An 18,627-nucleotide genomic window follows, 5' to 3' on the forward strand; every position below is an offset into this window, starting at 1 on the left:
ATACAATACACACACTACATATACCACACATACCACACACACACACACCATATACAATACACACAACACACCACACACACATACACTACATATACCACACATACCACACACACACACACACACACACACACACACACACACACACCATATACCACACATACACATACACACTACAGGCACACACACACAAACCCCCCCTCCCCATACCACACACCACACACAACCACCCACACACCATACCACATACAACACACACACATGCATATAAGCACACATGAACTCAAGCCCCTTGCCTCTGGCTTCTGGAGCCTCACTGGATTTCCTGTACAACCCTGAGAAATGATTTGTTTACTTATTTTACTGTAATAAGGAAATTCTAGAATGAAATCTTCAATAGACAAGCCAAATTACTTTGGATACAGGGTCTTGTGCTATGAAGCCCAGGCTGGCCTTGAACTCATGATCCTCCTACTCCAACCTCCTAGGTACTAAGACTCTGTCTGTCACGGTCTTCTGCCTACAACAGGACTATTCTTGAGTAATCCAATGCACCTGTGTGCCTGCTATCACTTCTGATATTCTTCTCTGAGTGTAATTACAGCTTTGTGTTTGTTCTCCATTGGAAAGTTCAGACCTGGAGTAGGGGATGGAACCCAGGCCCTACTGTGTGCTAGAGACATACATCTCTGAGCCCCATGGCCAGCCATGAAGATGGCCTCTTTGGCAGTATGGTGCTGTAGCATCAAAGAGACTGATACATCCATGCCTCTCCTCTGGGAGGTTGGTTTCCATCAGGATGAAGATGCCCACTGTCCATTCCCACATCCTGACACCCAAGTCTGTGTCTGCACCTCCTCCTGGAAAGTGTGTGAAGAGGACCAACAACTTGAGGGAGCAAAGCCACTGACCCAAAGAGGCAAGGATACAGTTTAGTACAAAAGCTCAGGCTTTGATTAGCTTTCATTCTCTAAGTCAGTGGTTCTCAACCTTCCTAGTGCTGGCTGAGACCCTTTAATACAGTTCCTCATCGTGTGGTAACCCTGTCCATAAAGTTACTTCCGTTGCTACTTCATAACTGTAATTTTGTCATGAATTGTAATGGAAATATCCGACATGCAGGATATCTGATACGTGACCCTTGTGATGGTTTGCATATGCTAGGCTCAGGGAGTGGCACTATTAGGAGATGTGGCTTTGTGGGAGTGGGTGTGTCACTGTGGGCGTGGGCTTTAAGACCCTCATCCTGGCTGCCTGGAAATCCGTCTTCCACTAGCAGCCTTCAGATGAAGAGAGAGAGAGAAGTCTAGCTGTGCCTGTACCATGCCTGCCTAGATGCTGCCATGCTTCCACACTGATGAGCGTGGACTAAACCTCTGACTCTGTAAGCCAGCCCCAATTAAATGCTGTCCTTTATGGTGTCTGTTCACCACAGTAAAACCCTAACTAAGACAACCCCCCCACAAGGATCATGACCCACAGGTTAAGAACCACCGCTTCTAAGCCAATGGGTTTCAATCTGGGCTGTGTAATGGAATCCATTTGGACGTCTTTTTTTTTTTTTTTTTTTTTTTTTTTTTTTGGTTCTTTTTTTTCCGGAGCTGGGGACCGAACCCAGGGCCTTGCGCTTCCTAGGTAAGCGCTCTACCACTGAGCTAAATCCCCAGCCCCCCATTTGGACGTCTTAAACAATTACGGATGCCTGGTAGCACGCTCAGAGACTAGCTTAATGAGTTTGAGGTGCTCATGCAAATGAGCTTATCTCAGCTGATCCAATTCCCATACCGCTGGGCGTTCTGCTTAGACAGTTACAAAGACCAGGCATGGCCCAACATATGGCTGACCTTACTCTGCTGCCCGGCTGTATTGCCTGAGAACCCAAGAGGGAATGCTTGTTTCAAGTACGGTTGGCGTCTCCACTATGACTCACTGTCTGCACAGTATTGTGCTTTAAACTTAGATGAGGAATTCTAGGCTGCAGTGTGTGGTACGTGAGGGTAGAGCCAAAGGAAGTCCTGAGGTAAATGGATAATCTCTGCTTACGGAAGTCAACCTGTCTGCTGACTGCAGCCTGTGGACAGCTGGTAAGCCGCCCTCCAAGCCGATGTGGCCCTTCTCTTGAAAGCAACTTGCTGACTCTCTTGTTTGCTGCCTTCTCCTGTCCTGCCTGCCCAGTTAAACTTCGAATTCTCTACGTGTTCGTTTCCACGTAGTAAGGATGGGCAGATCTGCTGTACTTCAGAATCTAAGAGAGGAGATTAACTCAACCTTACTCAACGTTGACATGGGTGGACGTCTAATGGGGTCCTTCTAGAAACTGCTTCGCTGGGGAGAGGACGTAAAGAAATGAAGTTCTGGCTGAATGACTTGGGCTAGTATTTCTAAATGGAGAATTCAGTGGGCCGATGGTTGGAGGACTTACTTGGGAGCCTGCTAAGAATCAAGATTCTGGGGCTGGGGAGATGGCTCGGTGGGTAAGGTGCTTGTCTGTCTAAGCAGGAGGGCCTGAGTTTGAATCCCCTAAAACCCAAACATAAACCATGCCTGCAGTCTCGACCCTTCTAGGATAAGATGGAGGGAGGAAAGAATAACCCCCAGACGCTTAGAGAGTGGTGAACAAGAAACCCTGTCTCAAAAAGATTGGAGGAAGGCAAGGACTACCTGAGGTTTTCCTCTGACCCCCACATGTGTCATGACATGAATGTACACTGCACATACAAAGAACCCGGATTCTGGGCCCCATTTTGAGGCTCTTGAACCCAACCTTAGGTTTTTCTAGAGTTTTGAGCCGTTTCTGTTGAGCTTCCTAGTAGACCCTTATGTTAAGAGGAGCATTAGAATATTTTTTGGCTTCCTCACTCACCTGCCTGTTCCGCTGTCTTCAACGGAAGCTCATGAGATGGTAGTGATGAGCCCCCTCTCCAAGAACACTAACATGAACATGCCACAAAAGCCTTTCTGGGCAGGGTTTTGGAAGGTACTTACATAATCGTCACCCTGAGGGACCAGGACATTCATCTCGGACGACTTGGCGCTCACGATCTCACAGTCTAGCGCATCTTTACTGAGGTACAGGTGGCATCCTTCTGTCTTATTAATGGAGATTGTTGGCACTCTCCCCATTACCTAAGATAAGGGAAAAAATGGGACCAAAGCAAAGAAATAAAAATGACCATGTGCCCAAGCAGGTACTCTCCAGAGTTCCTCCTGAGTTTATGATTAGGACTCATGGGGGCAGTATGTACTCTCTGCTCTCTGTCTGTCTGTCTGTCTGTCTGTCTGTCTGTCTCTTGTCTCCCTCTCTCTCTCCCTCTCCTGTCTCTGTCTATATGTGTGTGTCTGTTTCTGTTTGTCTCTGTATGTCTCTCTCCCGCTCTGTGTGTGTGTGTTTGTATGTATGTGACCATGTCCGTGTCCGTGTCCATGTCCGTGTGTGTGTGTGTGTCCGTGTGTGTGTGTAAGTGTCATCTGAGGACAGAGTGAAATGACTATACATGGGAGAATCCCAAACAGGCAGCGTTTCTCTTTCTTGAGGTGAAATTAAGGGATTAATTTGGAGGCAGCAGCTAAAATGTTCAGAAAAGCCCCACAACCCGCTAGCGAATCCGAAACGCCTATCTGATTCCGTGATAAGAGAAACAGGACTCATTTGCTTAAAATTTAAGTTTTGACAGTTATCTCTGAGACTGGGGCTAAAACAAATATCCATACAGACGGCAAACAATAAGATTAATTTCAAATAGAAGCCAGGTAGACTGTTCCCAAACTTCAGAATAAGTAAGAAATACTCCAATTCTTCTCATGTAAGTCACTGGCCGGATAAGAGTCTGAGGGCTAAAGGTGAAGTTCAACTGAGATAGGGGTCCAGGCATCTCAAAATGCACTCATTTCAGGAGCTCAAACTGAGGACATTCACCCAGATAATCGGGACCCTCGAGCAAGAGGAGGCAGTGCTTTGTAAGGTTCACAAGTATCTGAGTCCAGTAAAAAATTCAGATGAGTTTTAAGTTTCTCTTCTAACAATCCATTTTCAAACCTTCCCACAATGCCCACAGGGATATACCATTCTCCCAAAGACTTCATTACAACTCTAGAAGTTTCCTTCTTGTAATGGTAATTGAAGCAATAAAGACATCTCTCCTTTCAACCAGAAGAAAAGGCTGGTTTGCAAACCAAAGGAACACATTCTGTCTGTGGCCCAGGTGCCCTGAAGAATTCCTTGTGGGGCGTCTAGCCAGTCATCTGGCTTCTCCTCCTCTTGCTCCACAGAAACTGGATACTGAGTTGGAATTGAAGCCCAAATCAAGAGAACGGTCCAGCTGGGTCATTCAAGGTCAGGCAAGTACAGGCAAGGCTCTGCTTGAGATAATATAGTATATATGCAGGTCTGTCTGTCTGTCTGTCTCTCTCTCTCTGTCTGTCTCTCTCTGTCTGTCTCTCTCTGTCTCTATGTGTATGTGTGTGAGAGAGACAGAGAGATAGAGAGAATGAGACTGTATCTCTGTGTCTCTGTGTGCATGCATGTATGTGTGTGTGTCTGTTTTAAAAATGTGCCTAATCATGTTTTCCTGACTTCTAGATTTCTTTATGATACGAGGATGAAAGCATCTGTGTGCCAGCCTGAAGCCCACGGATATCTCCGGCCAAGCTAAGGAAAGTAGGAGCTACCAGTGACTCCTGGAGAGTTGGCTTATGAATATTATTACTCAGTAATAATTAAAAAAAATTTTCCCCTGACGGTGGTTGTCTCTTTCCCAATCTGTATGTTTTCCTAGAACATTTTTGCAAAAAAAAAAAAAAAAAAAAAAAAAAAAAAAAGATTGCCAGGCCAAATTATATGAACTTTAGCTTTTTTTTCCCTCCCTTTTCTTTAAATAACATTAGTGTTGCAAAATCTGAAATTATACGAACCACCCATTTTTAAGTGTACAACTGGATGCTATTCATAAATGTACAGAGTTGTGCAATTGGGACTACAAGCCAGTTTTAGAATCGTTCCACCATTCTAAAAATATCCCTAATGGCCACTTACAGTTGATCCCCATCTCAGCCCCAGGCAGGTAAGTGATTTCTGCTTCAGTTGTGCCCAGGCCCTTTTCAGACAATTTACTAGGCACTTTAACTAGGTAATGACACTCTCTTGGTTTGAGCATCCAGAAATTCACTAAGTGTCCTATCAGCTGTTTCTCTTGTCTCGGAGACAATTGCTCCTTCCATCTCCTACCACAGACAACCAATGGTTCACCCTTCCCAAAGTAACTGTTCAAAGTGCACAGTTCACATCCTTAAAAATGTTACAAGCTATTTCCGGCATGGAAACATGCAAAGAGTAATAGATACATATACGCTCTACAACAACTTTATCAGTGCTACATTCTCCCACATTCCCTTTTGGTGTGTTTGAATGTTTCCCTCCCTCCCTCCCTCCCTCCCTCCCTCCCTCCCTCCCTCCCTCCCTCCCAACAGGGTGTCATGTAGCCTAGGTTGGCCTTGGACTCACTTTGGGACCAAAGATGGCTTTGAATTGCTGTTCCTTCTCTTGTTTCTACCTCCTAAGTGCTTTCGTCAGGGGTGTTACACCGGGCTTTACTGTGTGTGTTAGGTTGGTTTTGAGATTGGGTTAGCCTGGATGGAGCTTGCTCTACAGATCAAACCGGCCTCTAACGGCATGGAGTCCCCCCAAGTACTGGGGTCACAGGTGTGCAGCACACACTCAACTACTGTCGCCCCCCAACCCCCGACTCCCAAGAACTAAAATCTCCCACGATCACGGACGTCCCCTGGATACTGTCGTCGTCTACTCCACTTTCCCTCTCTTCCCCCTACTTCTCTCCTCCCTGTATGTAACTACTCTCCTGGCTTTTTGTTGTTATTTAAAAAAACAATTGTTTCTTTTTTGTTTGTTTGCTTATGATCTGTCTATTGGGTGAAGTGCCCAGGAGAACACCCTGACTCCACATAAGTGGGTTTCATGTGTAAATTGGTATGCATGCACGCTCTATGTTTTTTAATAAATGGATCTCTCCTATAGCACCATCCTGTAACTTAACCTTTCAGCTCAATGCCCTTTTAAAAAAATGTACCCGTTTTTTAAAAAATCTACCTATTTTTTTTTTTTTTATGCTGGTAACAGTAGCTTGTTCATTTTAACTGTTGAGTAGCACTTGGAGAGCTGTTTGCCCATTTGCCAGTAGGTGGACACGTAAGTACTTTTGTTCTCTGTTGCTGCTATCACACCACTCCAATACACGCTTTCCGCGTTTCCTTCGCCTGTGGCTAGAGCTTTACCCTGCGCACAGAAACACATAACGATTCACCCACAGGTTACGGATGTGGCATTCGCTCTTGGTGCCAGTTTGTCCTGCAGTGAGGGTACCAAGTTCATGCTGTCACTTGGAGGTGGCAGGGAGCCCGGTGCTCCACTTCCAGGAAGGCTCGTCCGTCAGTCATTTGAGCACGCACTCAGTCTGTCCTGCCCTTACTGCTCCTTTACCCGTGAGATTCCGCCAAAGCGGCTCCTTACAGAACGAGGAGCATTCTGAATGCAAAAGAGATGAGCGTGAACAGGAATCTGCGACTGCGGTATCCATTCACACCCCTCCTTCTGTCACGCCAGCATATCTTCGTGTGTGTGTCTGCCAACCAGTTCACTCTTTACGTCTCTGAATTGTTAATGCGCTCTGCTGGCTTTGCCATTAGAGCGCTAGTCTCACTTTCTGGTCTTCGTTACCATCGTTCCCGTTCTGGATGCAAAGCCTTTTCATTATCTGCATTGCAAATATCTTTCCTTCATCCATATCTGGCCCTTCAGCTATGCATATCGTATCCTCTGTTGAATATATATTATGAAAATTGTGATGTGTGTGTGCACATCCTCGCACGCACAGTCCTGGGGATTGCGCCTAGGACCTCACCCAGGCTATGCAAACATTTCACCGCTGAACTTAATCCCCAACCTAGAAATTACGGGGTTACCTTTAACGGGGTTAGATCAACCACTTGTTTTCTTTATGGTTTGTGGTTTTGAATCATGTGAACCACGAAACCATGAAGGGTTTTTTTTTTCCTCCATCATTCTAAATGTTTGAAGGTATTTAATCTGGAACCTTTTAAGTATGGCATGAAGTGGAGATTTAGTGGTTGTTTTATTTTTGATTTTTTTTTTCCTTTAAAAATCGTTTTATGAGTATGGGTGTTTTGCCTGCATGTGTGTCTGTGTGCCATGTGTATGCACTACCTGTGCTGGCCACAAGAGGGCGTCAGATCCCGAGACCAGTTAGAGATGGTGGGGAGATAACCTGAACGTTGGGAACCACACCTAGGTCCTCTGCGAGAGTAGCCAATGCACTTAACTGGTGAGCCATCTCTCCAGCCCCTCCGTGTCGTCTTCCCACATACATAACCAACTGTTCTAAAATCCGCTTCAGTGTCTACACCCATCTACATCATGGCTTGCTAGTCTGCTTTGGTTTTTTTTTGGGGGGGGGGGGAAGAGGGATTCTTTTTTAAGTATCTCGAACCATGTGCCACGCCACCTCAGGATGACCCAATTCACTTCCTTCATCTGCTTTCAAAGTTTCTCATCTAGTCTTTCAAAGGTTTTATTTCATTTTTGAGTTCTGCGTATCATGTGTGTTTGAGCATAGATTTGTACCAGTGTGAGCGCAGGTCACTTGGAGTTCACAAGAGCGCTCCAGGGGCTCGGGAGCTGGAGTCGAGGGCAGTTGTGGGCAGCTTAGTTTGCTGCCTAGGATGATCCTCTGCAAGAGCAGTGTTGCCTGTAACCACCGAGGCCCCCTTCCGATTTTACTGGTTTTGGTCTCTTAGTTTCCAAATGAATTTCAAGCTTCGTTGTTGTTGCTATTGATTTTCTTCTTCTTCTTTAATTAAAAAAAAAAAATGCCGAAATCTTTGAGCTTCGCTGGACTTACAGACTGAAGAGGTGGAAACGATACTGGGGTCATTTTTTTTTTTTGCTCATTTGACTCACAACTCTGCGTTCTTTATGAATCCCTTTTGCTTGCTTTGTTGATTTAGTACTCGGTCCCCTTTGGTTCTGGTGCTATGCTGGGTCTTACTTCATGTTCCATTTCCTGATGCATATTTGTGGTGTTGAGAGATGACTTTTTCCTTTGGTAGTATACCACCTACTCACCTGCCTTGCTGTATAGTTTATTGCTTGTCTCTTCGCCTTTACATAAAACTGTCACATAGAGACATTTTTATCTGTTCTTTTCCCATTTTATTTCCCTCGGTTATTTTTGTCTTATTGAAGGGATTAGGACCTCTAATGCATTACAGAATAGAAATAAGGACGGGGAGAAAACTCTTGCTTTGGTGTCCATAGCAACTCTTTGAAGTGAAACCTGCCGTTTGCTTTAGGATTTCAAGAGAGATTCTTTTTTTTTTTTTTTTTTTTTTTTTTTTTTTTTGGTTTTTTTTTTCGGAGCTGGGGATCGAACCCAGGGCCTTGCGCTTCCTAGGTAAGCGCTCTACCACTGAGCTAAATCCCCAGCCCCTTCAAGAGAGATTCTTAATCCGATTACAGCGTAGCCTCCCCTTTCCTGGGATCCTCAGATGTGTATGTGTAGAGCCGGCATTCCTAGCCAGGATTCAGGATGCCCAATCAGGGCTGTTTCCACACAGTGGGCATAAACAAAGCCAACGTCTTAAAAATGACAAGGTAAATACACAAACGTAATATATACAATTAAGTGAGTTCTAATTAAATGTGTGAATGGAGAGAAACCCGGGAAGGGGGAAGATTTACATAACTGCAATCTAATTTTGTCAGTCATCACCAGGAAACACCAGACGCAAAGGGTAATTAACACTATGCAAATAGCAGAACCAAGGAGAGGAGCTGGACCTGGCCCAATGTCAGAAGTCCTTTGGATTTCTGTATGTCGTAAAAGCCTATTTAACAAAATCAAAATTAATGAAGGTGTACTGATTTTTCTCTTGTTTCTGAAAATTCAATCCTCATTCTACTTACTCCCTGTCTCTCTTTCTCTCTTTTTTTTCCTTCTGGTTATCTCATTGATTCTGTATGTACCATCCTCCTCCTTCCTCAGGGCCATTCTTTATGGATGGAATTCTTTTTAGTCTGGGGAACATTACTTTCCTACTCTCCTACTCTCAATATTCTTTACTCATAGTAGCTGACTCGTCTCCTCGTGTGCTCAACAACATTTACTGGGTGCCTATAGTTAGTGTTCAGGTGCTACACAGGTCTTCAGAGCTGCAAATACTACGTAGCTGGCTTTGCTCGCTTGCTTGCTTTCCTTTCCTTTCCTCTTTCTTTCTTTCTTTCTTTCTTTCTTTCTTTCTTTCTTTCTTTCTTTCTCTCTCTCTCTCTCTCTCTCTCTTTCTTTCTTTCTTCCTTTCTTTCTTTCTTCCTGTGTTGGACAGAACCCAGAGCCTTATGAGTGCCTGCACTGGGCCACTGAGCTGTGTCCCCAGCTTGGTAGCTCTCCTTGAGATCAAGAAGCTAAGACAGTGTTTGTGGTACAAAATGGGAGGGGGAAAAAAAAAAAACCAAAACCGACTAATGGTGACTGAGAATAAAGACAGGGATTCCCCAGAGGGGCAGCGATGAAGCTGTGTTTAGAAAGATAAGGAATTCGATGTTCCTGGGGTGGACATAAGGGACGTGAGTCCTTTCCTTTGTCCCTGCAGGAAGATGAGTGGTTTACACAGAGCCCTGGCCAGGGCAGCATGGGTTGTAGACGTTGCTCACCTGGATCTGAATGTCCTTGGAGTTGATCACTTCCACGATGCCCACCACATGGTCGAACACCAGGCCAAACTTCTTGCAGTTATCTAAAAGAGAAAAAGACGACGTTCGGGTAAATGCCTGCGGCAGGTTTCTGCAACGTAGCTCCACACTGTAAACACACAGGCTTCATTTTGCCTACCGACGGTGATGGAGTTTACTTTTCCCTTTATCTGAAGAGTGGATTTGTCACATTTGAAAATGTACGCCACTTGTTTTAGCTCAGTCTCTGAGATGACAAGGTCATTCCTGTCCTCTTGGTATTCCTAAAGGTAGAACAGACATGGGCATTAAACATGAACAGAAAGATGGGCTGGACCCACCAACTGCTGACCTTGCTAGAAGGCTTCAACAGAACTGTCGCCTTTCAGCATGCTCTCTTCTGGAACATTCTCCTTATGGAGAAACCTCCAGGTCTTAGCTGTCGATTGCAATCATGGGAGTGAGTGAACTCCTGCTCAGAAGTGGGGATCAGTTAGTGTAACAGCCCTGCTAGAGGGCAGGGCTGGAGCAGGGGTGTGGTTGCTATGCTGACTTGGTTGCTAGGCAGACTTGGATGCTGGCAGTCCATTAGATGCTGCATCAGACCCCGCTGTGGTTGGTCATCAGGAGATGGGGCTGCTGGGATCTGAACAGTAGTTCAAACTCCATTGTCTTTTTCAGGCCTCGGTGACTTTCCAAGGACTTTGTTCCTTAATCTTTAGGATGCTCTCTGACTCCGGCTGTCATCCATATTCAAAGCCTCCCTGACACGCTTATATAACTAACCCTGAGAACGGTGGGTGGCAGTGGTGGCTTCAGGTTATGAACAAAACTATCAGCCCATCACCACAAGGCACAGAGTTCCAGGAGTACCGGTTGATGGCTTCTTCCCCACCAACTTAAAAGTTTGGAAATAGGTAGTCAAGTTCACAGAAAGGAAGCACACTGGCACTGGCTGGGGGCTGGAGGGCTAGAGGGAAAGGAAGCATTGTCTAACAGATTGAGTTCTGCAAGATAAAGTGTATTTGCAGCGAATGCTAGGGATAGAAACACAAGCTGTAAACATACTGAGCATCACAGGGATGTGCACTCAAAGATGCTTTGTTGAAATCTGGTCTTTTGCTATGTATTATAACGCTAAATACTGCCCCTTGCCCCCAAGGCCTGGTTGTCCCAGGGATGAGAGAATCCACTCGTAGAACCAAGTGATTCTGTGTAACCTTGCTCCCCAAGTTATCTCTAATTGGTGAATAAAATTGCCTACAGCCTATAGCTGGGCAGGAGATAGGCAGGGCCTTTAGTTCCAGGGCTTGGGGTCTGAGGCAGGAGACCACAACGGGGAGAAAGAAGAAGGTGGAGAGAGGAGAAGCCACCATGGGTAGCTGAGTTATGAAAACACAGCCACGAGGGCTGGCCAGCTGGAGTTGAGAGCAGCCCATGTGGAATGTAGCAAGCTAAACTCTGGGTCTATAGGTAAGCAGGTGCGACAGAAGAGAAGGTAGATATCTGACCGGCCCTCACGCTGACTGAGGCTTAGTATAAATGTAAAGGTTGTGTGTCTTTTATCTGGGAACTGGATGATCTAAGGTGGGGTAGAAACCCCAATTTGAGATTAAATATTTACTGTAACAGTGGTTACCGGTGAGTGCTATGTGCATTTTTACACAGTTAAGAAATAGTTTTAAACAAGGCAGTGGTGGCAGTGCACACCTTTAATCCCAGCACTCGGGAGTCAGAGTCAGGCACATCTCTAAGTTCGAGGACAGCCTGATGTACAGATCGAGCTCAAGGACATCTAGGGCCACCCAGGGAAACGCTGTCTCCAAATAACCAAACCAACCAAACCAAACTAAGCCAAAAGTAATTCTAGAAAGTAGAAGGAAAGAACCCATAGGAGCTACTGAAAAAAACGTATACAAGTCTGCAGAAGTACCTGGTTCCTCATTTTTGCATCTTACTACCTCACTTGGAAACTCCCGTGAGTTTCAGAAGCGGTTTGAGGTGTTTAGGGGTTGGTTTTAGCCGAGTGAATCAGAGTCAGTGTTACAGGATTTCACTCACCACTCTCCATTTCTTCCCTTCCAACTCCAACACTGGAGCATGTTTCTGAGGAGAATTCGATTTTGAAGATGTAGGGCTCGGCGTGCGGGTTTTGGTTGGAGATCGAATTTGTCCTTGGGCCCTCAAGCTGGGATTCTTGTATATTTTCTTGTCGTCCGTGACATGTCGGAGCCCTAGGAAGGCAGGACAGTTTTAATTGTCAACTTACCCTGAGTTAGGATCACCACCTGGGAAGAGAATCTCAGTAAGAAAGTGTCTCGGTCAGGTTGGTCTGTGGCCATGTCTGGGGGATTGTCTTCACTGGTATGAGAACAGCTTAAAAGACTGGGTGGAGTTTGGACTATATAAGAGTAGACAAAGCTGGGGTTGGGGATTTAGCTCAGTGGTAGAGCGTTTGCCTAGCAAGCGCAAGGCCCTGGGTTCGGTCCCCAGCTCCAAAAAGGAAAAAAAAAAAAAAAAAAAAAAAAAAAAAAAAAAAAAAAAAAAAAAAAAAAGAACCTTTAGATTTGATCAAAAGTGAATCCTTGCTGGAAGAAGGTGGTCATTGGTTGCAGTAGGTCCTGAAATCTCATAGCCTAGCCTCACTTCCTGTCCACTTCCTGTCTGCTTCCTGCTTCCCCAAGAAGTGAGGAGAGGAAGGGTCAACTCGGCTGGATTTGGAATCACTTAGGATACACAACTCTAGGCATGTTTGTGAGAGAATCTGCAGAGATTTGTCACCAAGCAGAGAAGACTCACCCGGAATAGGGCTGGGCCGTGCCATGGGCTGGGGCCTCAGCCTGAATTAAAGGGGGAGTGTGAACTGGGTGCTGGTGTTCATGCCCCTCTGCCCCTTGACCCACTATGATGGGAGCAAGCAGTCCTGTGCTGCTTCCTCTCTCAATGGACCACGCCCTCTCAGACTGTGAGCCAAGACAGATGGGTCAGTCCTTGAGTTGCTTTTGTGAGGAATTTTGTCACAGTCATGAGAAAAATAGCAGTGAGGAGCCCTGTTTTTAAAGAGACGGACGGCACCCCTATGCACCCCCAGAAAGTACTTTTCAGAACTTGAAATCAGCTTTAGAGTTAGAAGTCCCTTACTCTGCAAGCGAGTTTCAGGGGGATGAGCAGTACATGTCTGATCCAGGAATAAATGTGAAGGTTCGAGTCCTTGGCTTCCAGCTCCATGAAGACCAACCTTTACACCCTCAATCCTACTAACCGAGCAAAACCAAGATGCCGGCAGCATAGCTTTTGGCCACATGACTGTATTGTCTAGCATGAGTGTGCTTTTGATCCTCATAAGTGTTAAGCATCTGCATTGAAATAATCCGCTACTTGACATAAGAAGACAAAGGTCCATGACAGACCTTCCAGGAGTCTCTGCTGTAGGACACAGGACAGGGTGGTGCCATTCGCCATCTCTATGTCATTTGATCTTGATGACTTAGTTTTGGCATTGGTGGGGAAGCCCTGCGGCTGAGGGGGCGCCGCTCATGGATCAACTGAGAACCCAGAGTCTCTTGAGTTCTCACTGGTCTATGTTGCAGCCCAATGAAGCCTGTGTTCCTGGAGCTGGAAAGCACCCAGGCTCCCACCCCCCAGAGGCAGCTCCTTCTCCCTGTATCCTAAGGATGCTGGTGGAATGACCCTGAGACCCTGGAGAGAATCCCTATGCCTAGAGCCAAAGGGGAAGGGAGTTGACTACTGGGATTCGTTTTCTTACCTTTTGTGATGGCTTCTCCCTGATTTAGCTGGGCAAACAAAGCTGAGCGAGACGGGGAGGGCTCCTCCTTTCCGCCCTCATTCTCAAAAGGGGGAGGTGGTCCAGGAGGAGGTGGTGGTGGAGGTGGTGGAGGGAGACCGGGCCCAGAGGAGAGAATGGAAAACGCTGATGCTGTGGATGCTACAGGACCCTGTGGGAGACAGAAGATGGGAGCTTTGCTGAGACCGGAGCTCTGGCTGGGATTGTCAGGGGTTCAAGACTCTCCAACAGGGTCCTGGAGGCACAGCCAGGCATTGAGAGTCTGTTTGAAGGTCCTGGATCGGGGGTAGGGGGGTGATCTTCCTGGGGACACAGTCTGTTAGGTGGACCCTGGATGTTTAGAAATCCTATTGCAAGCAAGTTGTCAGCAAACAACCGCAGGCCCATATTCATGTCCAAGGCTCTGGATAAGAATGAAATCTGGTCTTGACTAATTGGAATCATGAGAAAAAGTTGTTCAATGGATAAGAAAAGTAACTCTTTTGGTGGACATGGCAAACTAAAACTAGACACACACACACACACATACACACACACATACACACACACACACACACACACACAGAGAGAGAGAGAGAGAGAGAGAGAGAGAGAGAGAGAGAGAGAGAGGGAGGGAGAGAGATTTTTTTTTTCTTTTTTTCGGAGCTGGGGACCGAACCCAGGGCCTTGCGGTTGCTAGGCAAGCGCTCTACCACTGAGCCAAATCCCCAACCCCGAGAGAGACATTTTTGAGCACTTCTTAAGAGACTGAAATTCTCTGGAACTTGTTTCCCAAATTCGCATGCCTCAAACTGTCCCCCACCAAAGCAAAAGTCATTTGTGACCCACGCACGTCAGATCCAGAGGTAAGAGGGCACCTAGAACCCTGATTGTTCTATGAATGCTCTGAATATCAAGGCTGGTGGACTGGCCCACGCATACCCTCACATTCTGTTGTCACGCAGTTCCCAGCTCAGAGGCCAAACAGATTCAGATAGCGGGACCAGAGGGTCCAAGAGGGGGGGCTTCCTGTCACTGTGGCTGCTCATCTTTATGGATGTGACGTAGACGCATGGTGGAGACGCATCTCTGACTACGCCTTTTGGGATATTTCCAGCAAAACCCTGCTGAGAAAGGAGCACCAAGTCTAAGAGTTGGCAGTGCCGTTCCTGGGTTGGGGGCAGGATGGGGTTAAAAGGAGCTGAGCTCCAACCTTCATCTTTCCCCCTCTCAACCCTGTGTGACCAGCTGCTTCACAGACCTGCTGCCAAGCCTCCCCCCTTGTCACAGCTTTGAGCCAAAACAAACTCTTCCCCTGCTTAAGGTGCTTCTTGTCAGGCGTTTGGTCACAAGGATAAGAAATTAACTAACATTGCCCCTATAGATGATATTCTCACAGCATTCAAAACCGATTGGACTTAAATGTACAACAAACTTAAGATGCACATACTTTTATTTTTGATGCCCTGGTTACTGTTCAATTGCTGAGAGGAGGCACTACGGCCAGGGCACCTTATAAAAGAAAGTGTTTAATTGGGGGCTGGCTTACAGTCTGCAGAGGGTCAGTCATTTCATCATGGCGGGGAGCAGGGCATCAGGCAGGTAGGCATAGTGTTGGAGCAGTGGACGAGAGCTTAACATCCTGGTCCCCAGGCAACAGGCAGAGAGGGAGGGAGGGATTGAGACTGGAGCTGCTGTGGGCTTTTGAAACCCCAAAGCCCACCCCCAGTGACGCACCTCCTCCACAAAAGCCACACCTCCCCATCCTTCCTAACCTGTGGGAACCAAACACTTAGACATATGAGCACCATTGGGGGGGGCATTCTCATTCAAACCACCCCATTAAACATCATTTTACCTCTTGCTTTTATTTATGCAAATGTACGGGCATTTGTCTGGCATACGCAACAGGCATGTAGGTGTCTGCTAATGGACGTATCCTTGAATCTGGAGTTATAGTCAATTGTGAACTGCTTAACATGGGTGGTAGGAATCGAACCCAGGTCCTCTGGGAGAGCAGGAAGAGCTCTTAAGCTCGGAGGCATCCTTCTTCTCGTTAATATTTGTAAACACTGACATAGGTATATGCCTATGCAAAGGAATTAGAAGCCAATTAAATTTTAGAGAGGCAGAGCTGGCGGGGGGGAGTGGAACCTTCCAGGCATTTCACTACTGAGAGTCTTGGGGCAGGGGGATGACTAGTTTCAGACAACCCTGTACTTTTCATATAGAGGCAAGTTTGGACCGCATAGTGAGACCCCGTCTCAAAAATACCCTGAAACAGGAAACTAAGAGACTGGGGGGGGGGGGGGGAGACAGAGTAGTTTGTGTGTTTTCGGTTCCCAGAACAAGAATTGAAACCTTATATAAGTGCTAACGAGCACAGCATAATCTTATTTTCACAAACAACTTGGCGTTATGAGACGTCAAAGTCAGGAAGTTTCAATCTGCAGTTGTCTTTTAAAACAGCTATTTTCAAGCACTTACATAATCTCTATTCAGCACAGACTTGCTGTGAATAGAAAAGACTCTTCTCTCATTCAGAATGTGTATCTTTTGAGCCTCGGCTGCAGTGGGCGGAAGTCTTCTCTCCTGGAGCTACAGTTTACCACTTTTTTTTTTTTCCTGAGGAGCAGCAGCCTGACTCCCTCAGGATTCTGGGGGCAAGCAGAAAATGGTTTCATAGTTCTCGAGACCAACCAATTTCTTTTTCTCCCCAGGATCCTAAATGATTTCTGACATGTGACTGAGGTGAAATTTGAGGGACCTGCTCAGACTCATAAAGGACACACGGCATATGCTTTGCACATCAAGTTGTATTCCAGGCCTCAGTGAGAGCCACTGAGAGCCACCGAATGCTACCCTTTCTCATAATCACTCTGTGCAGCCAGTGGAGGGGCAGTGGCCTCCCCCAACACCTGAGACACTTCGGCTTTGCGGGCATCCTGTTTTGTGAGAAAGGGAGTCGTGTCCCTGGCTTCCACATTTTAGGGACACTGGTCCCTTTGTTCTCAGAATCTAAGAACTGGGAGACGACGCAGCGATGGATAAACCATATCCTACCTTCTGGGGACTTTGACATGTTCAGTTGGTGACAACAGAGAGGGTTTACAGAGATAAATGTGGAACATACAATCTCCCAAAGCAAGGCGCCTGGAGCCTGTGAAATGCTGCCCCGGACGTGCCCTTCTGAAGTCCAGCCACATTTCTACAACGTTCGCTGGGTACCAGGCTCTGGTTTCCAAGGTTACTTTGCAATTAGCATTCAGGGGCTTTACTGAACAGTGGACTTGAAACCAAACTGATTAGGCCTTCCCTGAACTGAATCTCTTTGGGCTGCCCCCAAGCACTGGTGGGGAGGAACTAATCTTCCCTGTCCTCTTTTTTCTGTACCCTGTTACAGACCTTCTGGGACTTGGCACCTAGTGGGCAGCATCCAGCAAGACTGATCCCACCGGAATCAGTCCAATCTCCAGTGAAGGAGAGAGGAAGGCAGGCCCTGGGGTGGGGGTAGGTTGAGGAAGGACTCTCAGGCACCAAATGTTTTCGCTGATTTAGTACTTACTGACTGCTCAGTCAGAATTCAGCTCTAGATTCATTGGAACACTTGAACCACTTAGGGATCTGTTAAAATCTCCCAGTTTCACAGCCCAGGCTGTGTGGCAGAAATACTAACTGGAGAATGCAAGTAGGGTGGGCTGCATTCTCATATTCTCTCTCTCTCTCTCTCTCTCTCTCTCTCTCTCTCTCTCTCTCTCTCTCTCTCCTCTCTTTTTCTCTGTGTCTGTGTGAGTTTGTTTGTGTGTGTGTGTGTTTTGCCCCCCTACTTATCTTTGCATTTGCTGTATAGGGACATAGGGATAACCATGGGGACAATCGTCCTATCCCGAGGGCTGAGATGAACTTTAAATAGGACAATGTCACTTGGGCTGCACAAAAATCCCTCTGCGAGAGAAGGCGGCAGAGAACCCAGAAAGGCTGTTTGCAGTCAACAGTAAGCAGCAGCCAATGCCAGAGGCACAGTTCTAGCACATATATTGATTTTTAAAGCCTTCTTTACGGAAATTCTTTATCTAGATCCAGACTTTTATTTTTCAGAGACGGCGCCTCATGGAGCCCATGTAGGCCTGGAACTCAGAATCTAGTCAAGGATGACCTTGAACTCCTGACCCGTTGTTGTAAAAAAATATGAAAAATAATAAAAGTATGGGGTCTTTTATCCCCACTAGGTCTACACCACAGTGCTCCAAGATATCTGCTGGATATCTTGCCAGAAGCACACTTTCCAATTCAGCCACACTCCTTTACACATGAAAGAACCCACAACACAATAACCTTTGGCCCAATTGGTAAGATGTAATTGCCCACCTAAACATACAAAGCCCTGTACACATCCATCCCTTAGGAACATTAATAACCTGTAAATACACAGAGCGGAATCTTAACGTCAGCCTCCATTGTCCTGCCACGGCTTCTCTCCCTCTCCCTCCTGTCTCTTCCCCTTTCCGTCCCAGTCTCCTCCTCTTCCTTCAAGCTTTTCTCCCACCCATCCTTCCTTCTCCTCCAATGACAGGCCTCCTTCTATCCTGTACCTGTCCCTCACCTGTATTTTACAAATTCAATGGGGAGAAGGTTCTGGTGAAGTCACCCGAGTCCTGAGTGTGTGACTAGGCAGCTGTCCTTGGGGCAGCGGAATTAGCATCAAAATACAGATAACTCAGGGCAAACCACCACACTGACCTAGCTGCCTCCGCCTTCCATGATCTGGGATTGCAGATCCAGCTACATCGACAAAAACAAATTACGGTTGTTTATTTCTGCACGTGTCTATGCCTGCCACATCGCGTGTGCAGAGGTCAGAGGACAGCTTAGGGAAGAACTTTCCTTCTTTCCCAGGGATGGAGCCCAGGTGACCCGGCTTGGCATGGATCTGAGCCATCTCACCTGATCTGGGTCAGGTTTGCTTAAAGCCACCAGTGTACACGAAATTGGTGGGTGGGGAGGAAAACGGTGAATCTGGAGGGAGTTAGGAAGAGGAGTTGGGGTGGGGGTGGGGAATACATATGATCAAAGTACTTTGAGAGCGTGT

General features: G+C 46.6%; 1 protein-coding gene across 4 annotated transcripts in view; it reads right to left on the bottom strand.

Moving 5' to 3' along the window:
• Positions 1-18,627, bottom strand: part of Cap2 (cyclase associated actin cytoskeleton regulatory protein 2) — a 149,415-nt gene that overhangs the window by 2,680 nt on the left and 128,108 nt on the right. For all 4 annotated transcript variants that reach the window (XM_087589689.1, XM_087589691.1, XM_087589690.1 and 1 more), the window contains 5 exon segments: positions 13,521-13,710; positions 11,816-11,988; positions 9,915-10,038; positions 9,737-9,819; positions 2,983-3,123 (listed from right to left, as the gene is read on the bottom strand). In XM_087589689.1, coding sequence (XP_087445815.1) covers positions 2,983-3,123; positions 9,737-9,819; positions 9,915-10,038; positions 11,816-11,988; positions 13,521-13,710 — 711 coding nt within the window.

This window comes from Rattus norvegicus, chromosome 17 (assembly GCF_021556685.1).
Source record: "Rattus norvegicus strain SHRSP/BbbUtx chromosome 17, alternate assembly SHRSP_T2T, whole genome shotgun sequence".
Taxonomy (NCBI): Eukaryota; Metazoa; Chordata; class Mammalia; order Rodentia; family Muridae; genus Rattus; species Rattus norvegicus.